Source organism: Coenobita brevimanus, chromosome 113 (assembly GCF_032717465.1).
Source record: "Coenobita brevimanus isolate Jiangsu-jjx chromosome 113, ASM3271746v2, whole genome shotgun sequence".
Taxonomy (NCBI): Eukaryota; Metazoa; Arthropoda; class Malacostraca; order Decapoda; family Coenobitidae; genus Coenobita; species Coenobita brevimanus.
Window position 1 is genome coordinate 20,674,235 of NC_137066.1, and position 5,282 is coordinate 20,679,516.

Consider the following 5,282-nt stretch of genomic DNA (forward strand, 5'->3'; position numbering starts at 1 on the left):
TTAACCAGCCATGTCCAAAAATAAATCGCTATGGAAGAGGTGTTAAGGAGCAGCAAATGACCGTGGGGATACAATTACTGATATGAGGGAAATTAACTCAAATCTCTCTCTCTCTCTCTCTCTCTCTCTCTCTCTCTCTCTCTCTCTCTCTCTCTCTCTCTCCTTGCAAAACAGAATAAATCACTAATTATGATATGTTACGTAACCTACACTGACAGGGTAATACGCATGCAAGAGAGTAACCAAAAGAGTAACAAAGAGAGTAACGTAGAGAGCAACAGAGTAACGAAGAGAGTAAGAGAGTAACGAAGAGAGTATTAAAGAGAAAGAGAGTAACGATGAGTAACAAAGTAACGCAGAGAGTAACAGGGTAACGAAGAGAGTAAGAGAGTAACGAAGAGAGTATTAAAGAGAAAGAGAGTAACGATGAGTAACAAAGAAAGTAACGCAGAGAGTAACAGGGTAACGAAGAGAGTAACAGGGTAACGAAGAGAGTAAGGGAGTAACGAAGAGAGTATTAAAGAGAAAGAGAGTAACGATGAGTAACAAAGAAAGGAACGCAGAGAGTAACAGGGTAACGAAGAGAGTAAGAGAGTAACGAAGAGAGTAACAGAGTAACGAAGAGAGTAAGAGAGTAATCTAAAGAGTATTACCTAAAGATAGAGTAAGAGAGTAATCTAAAGAGTATTACCTAAAGATAGAGTAACCAAAATACTAACGCAAAGAGTAGGAAGAGAGTAGAGAGTAACCCACAAATTAATATAGAGAGTAACTTAAAGAGAAACTGCAAGAGTAACAAAGACAGCAAGTAACCACAAGAGTAACAAAGAGAGCAAGTAAAAGAGTAACCAAGAGAGTAACCCACAAACTAGAGAGTAACTTCAAGAGAAACTACAGGATCAATAGAAAGAGTAACACAATTTTTTTTTAATGCAAGAAAGAAGGAACCCAAGGCCTGCACACATCGACTTACTTGCGAATCTGGGGTCGGAGGTTGAGGTGCCGTACCATGAGGCTGTGGCGGGAGCCGCGTAGTGGGAAAGGTCGGTGTTGCAGTACTGGTAGGTGGAGTGGGTGCCGAATTGCGCCATGTGGGCCATCGGAGCCACGCCGTAGGGGTTCTGCATGGCGGCGGCGGCGAAGTCTGACGCTGAGGGAGACGCGGAAATCCCAAGGGCGCCACTCCCTAAGGCGGCGCCGCTTCCTAAGGCACCACCGCCAAAGGTACCGCTACTGAAGGAAGAGCTGCCTGGAACCAATCCCCCACTGCCTGGAACAAGGGCGCCACTGCCTGGAACTAAGGAAGCGCTGCCTGGAACTAAGGAGGCGCTGCTGTTACTGCTACTACCGCTGGAGCCCCTCCCTGCTGCCACTGCTGCTGCCACTGCTGCTACGTCTACGGTAGAAGCCAGCGTGTCCAGGGGGCTAAGGAGGGAGGTGACGGAGAAGGGCTGGCTCGACCTGGGGCTTCCGCTCATGTCCTAAGCACCCATCATGGCCCCCCCCTCACACCGCCGGTCAGACTCGTGGCTACAGTCCGTCTCTCACCCTTCTTTCAGCGCCGGTCAAACTCCTAGATAAAGCTCGCTTCTTACACTTCCCTCGCCGGTCAGACTCGTGGCTACAGTCCGTCTCTCACCCTTCCTTCAGCGCCGGTCAGACTCGTGGCTACAGTCCGTCTCTCACCCTTCCTTCAGCGCCGGTCAGACTCCTAGATAAAGTTCGCTTCTTACACTTCCTTCAGCGCCGATCAGAGTTTTGGGCCAAGTTCGTTTCTCCCCTTTCTTTTCTAATTTCACTTCACTGGTGGCGCCGATCAGACTGGCAGACAAAGTGCGTTCACCCCAACTGATCCTAATCTCACTCTCTCTCTCAGCGCCGATCAGCGTTCACGACCAAGTTTGTCTCGCCGATCAGAGCAGGGGGCAAAGTCTGTTCTCACCCTGATCTCCCTTCTCCCTAATCTCCCTTCTCAGGTCCGTTTTTCTCCCTTATCTCTGATCCTAATCTCACTTCTCTTCAGCGCCGGTCAGACTACGAGACAGAGTGAGTTTTCCCTTAACACGATCCCAGTCTCACTTATCTCAGTATCTCTAATCTCACTTGTCTCATTGCCGATCAGAGTTTAAGACAAAGTTGGTTTCACTCACTGGAAATATTTGGGACTTGGCTCTTCCGTCTCTCTCTTTTCTCTAGTTTTCCCTTTTTTTTTTTTATCAGCCTTTGTTTCTTTTTTCTTTAAATAAATAAGTCAATGGTTAACGTATTCAAGGGGAAAATTGTCACCTGGAATAATTGTCTTCCGTCCCTTGGTCCTTTCCTCTTTGCATAAAATAAATCAATTCTTATCATACGCTTGGGGAAAACTGTCACTTAGAAAAATTAATTGTCCTCCGTCCTTTGGTTCTTTCTTCTTTGCATAAAAAAATCAATTATTATCATAAGCTTGGGGAAAACTGTCACTTAGAAAAATGCATAAATAAGTCAATTGTTATCATATGCTTGGGGAAAACTGTCACTTCGAAAAATGCATAAATAAGTCAATTGTTATCATATGCTTGGGGAAAACTGTCACTTAGATAAATGCATAAATAAGTCAATTGTTATCATATGCTTGGGGAAAATTGTCACATAGAAAAATTAACTGGCTTCATTTCCCCTCGCACAGTTGATACGCAATTATTCCAGCCCTCTTTCTCCTCTTTCCCCTTCTACGGTGACAGCGATCGTGAAACACCCGCAGTCTTGCTCGGTACGGTGAAGGTGCACTGTGTCCAACCGTAGATGAGAAGAAAATAAGTAGGTAAGAAGAAACTGATAAGTACCAGTGAGTCTTGGTCCAAAATGTTGAATGAGAACTGTAGTTAAGCGCCCTGAGGAGGCAAAATACTTAATCGCCCTGTCTCCCTCAAAAAATGTTAATGAGGACTGTGGTTAAGCGCCTCAGGGAGTTTAAGAAAATATTTGTCTCCCTGTCTCCCTCAAAAACTGTTAATGAGCACTGTGGTTAAGCGCCCTGGGGAGATTAAGTACTGTTCAAGAATCTCCTTAGGTCAATCGATGAGACACAGACCAGCGGTGGTAAGAGCGGCAGAGAGAGCGCCACAGACCCTTCATTCGCGACAGAGATACCGAGTCTTGAGTTGTCTTGGTTTTGTTCAAAGTCAAGGGTCACTTGGGTTTGATCGATGATGCGGCAGAGTCGGGCGGAAGGCGTGGGTGGGACAAAGACGGCCACAGATCCTCATTTGGCGCCAGTTCGTGCGGTACAGATAGTCACAGATCCTAACTGCATGCCCGGAAAGACTTACGGATCGCAATGGTTGGCGGAGACACCGATATTCACTGCTCTGTGGCGACAAAGACTTGGATCACAAGGTACGGCGTGTGTGCGGCAGAGAAACAAAGCCACAGTCACTCATTAGCGCCAGAGAGGTCCACAGTCGATGGCGGGAATGCGGTAGAGAGCGCCAAAGATATTCACAGACCGAGAGAGCCTCAGAGCGTCAGGGTTTTGTCTCACTGGCGACAAAGGTATTCACAGTTCATGACGGGAGTGTGACATAGAGTTCCACAGCTCATTAAGGTGCCAAAGGTATGAATCACACTTGCGGTTGGTCGTGCGGCACTGAAACAAAGCCACAGTCATTCATTGGCGGTGCAGAGATTCACTGTCGGAGACGGAACTGCAGAAGAGAGCGTAAAATCTTCCTGCTTGGGCCACAGATTATTGAGGGCGGGTGTATGGCAGAGAAAGAACGCCACAGTCACTATTTGCCGCCAAAGACAAGGATGGGGGAACGCGGAAGTGTGGCAGAGAGAGAGCTAGAACCCGCCAAAGCTCCCTCTTATTGGCGCCAAAGATATGAATCACACAGAAGGCGGGCGTGCGGCAAAGAAAGAACGCCACAGTCACTATTTGGCGCCAAAGACAGGGCCGGGGAACGCGGAAGTGTGGCAGAGAGAGCGCCAAAGCCCCTCATTTGCGCCAAAGATATAGATCACGGGCTCGATAGCACTTGGCGGCACTCGTAGGCCACCTTCAGGTCAAGAGTTACACCGATAAAAGTCTGGAGTCACAAGGGGGCCTCAACACTCTTACTCTTCGCCCCCGGGAGCGCTCTCTTGCGGCTGCGGCTGCGACTCCTGCGGCGTGGGGGGACAACTCTTTCTTCTCGGGACACGTGAATCTCCTTGGTTTTTACCGGAGGGCTCGTTACAGCTAATGCCCCGTGAGAACCGGCAAATGAGCTTAGATCTGGCTTGCAGTAATATGATAGCACAGACTTGATGGCTAGTGGAGATTGGAGAGCACTCTGCCCCTTCCGACATTTTCCTAACCAACTCAACTTTACATCTTGCCGTCTGGGGGCGGGGCCGTCGCCGAAGCAAGCCTATCACGGCGCGGGATGCGGCGGTGGGGCGGCGCTAGTCCCGCGGGGCGCCAATCCACGGCCGCCAGAATCCCTCAAAGTCAAATCCAACCAATCAATAGCTAGAGCGGAAACACTTAATATGATTGGCCGGGCTCGAGTGCCTACCTACTCGAGATTGGTCCATAGATTTGGAATATTTGTGAACTCACTGCGGGCTTCGCTGTGAGAAATAACAATGAGAGGGAAAAAGAACGAATACTAAACTGAAAAGAGAGTGTTTTACAGACGAAAAGAGCAGAATGGAGAGACGTTGGGGCCCCCTCTGCATTAATATTACATTACACAGAGGGGACCATGCTAGGGGACGCCAAATTAAACCATCCCTCCAACGTAAACCCAAAATTTCCCCACCAACCCCGACCAACCCACGCCAAATCAAACCACCCCTTCAACGTAAACCCTTCCCCACCAGCTCCAAGCCAAATTAAACCATCCCTCCAACGTAAACCCAATATTTCCCCGCCAACCCACGCCAAATTAAACCATCCCTCCAACACAAACCCTTCCCCACCAACCCCCACCAACCCACTGCTTCTTAAACCATCTTCACTCCTTAACCCCAACTTCCCCCCCCCCCAACCAAACCCCACACGCACGCCGCCTCACTCTGACTTTCTGCACGCACCCTTGTCCTTCTGTGCTAACTTCCTCTCTCTCACTCTGACGCACGCTACTTCCCTCTTTCTTAAATTGTCCCTACAACGTAAATGGTAAATCCTCACCAGCACCCCACACGCACGCCACTTCACTCTCTCTTTAACCAGCCTTGCAGCCCTCACTCTAATCCCCCTCTCTCTCTCACTCACTCTATCTCTCTCAACATACCTCCAGCACCCTTTCCCAAAT

The 5,282-nt window shown here is 48.8% G+C and overlaps 1 protein-coding gene across 1 annotated transcript in view; it reads right to left on the reverse strand.

The window, feature by feature from the left end:
* LOC145418300 (thyroid transcription factor 1-like) overlaps positions 1-1,478 on the reverse strand; it is a 55,465-nt gene extending 53,987 nt beyond the window's left edge. The window contains exons 1-2 of the mRNA XM_080286741.1: positions 1,313-1,478; positions 974-1,186 (exon numbers count right to left, since the gene is read on the reverse strand). Of these exons, the coding sequence (XP_080142867.1) occupies positions 974-1,186; positions 1,313-1,478 (379 nt within the window). The remainder of the gene's footprint in view (positions 1-973; positions 1,187-1,312) is intronic.
* Between the last annotated feature and the right edge of the window lie 3,804 nt (positions 1,479-5,282).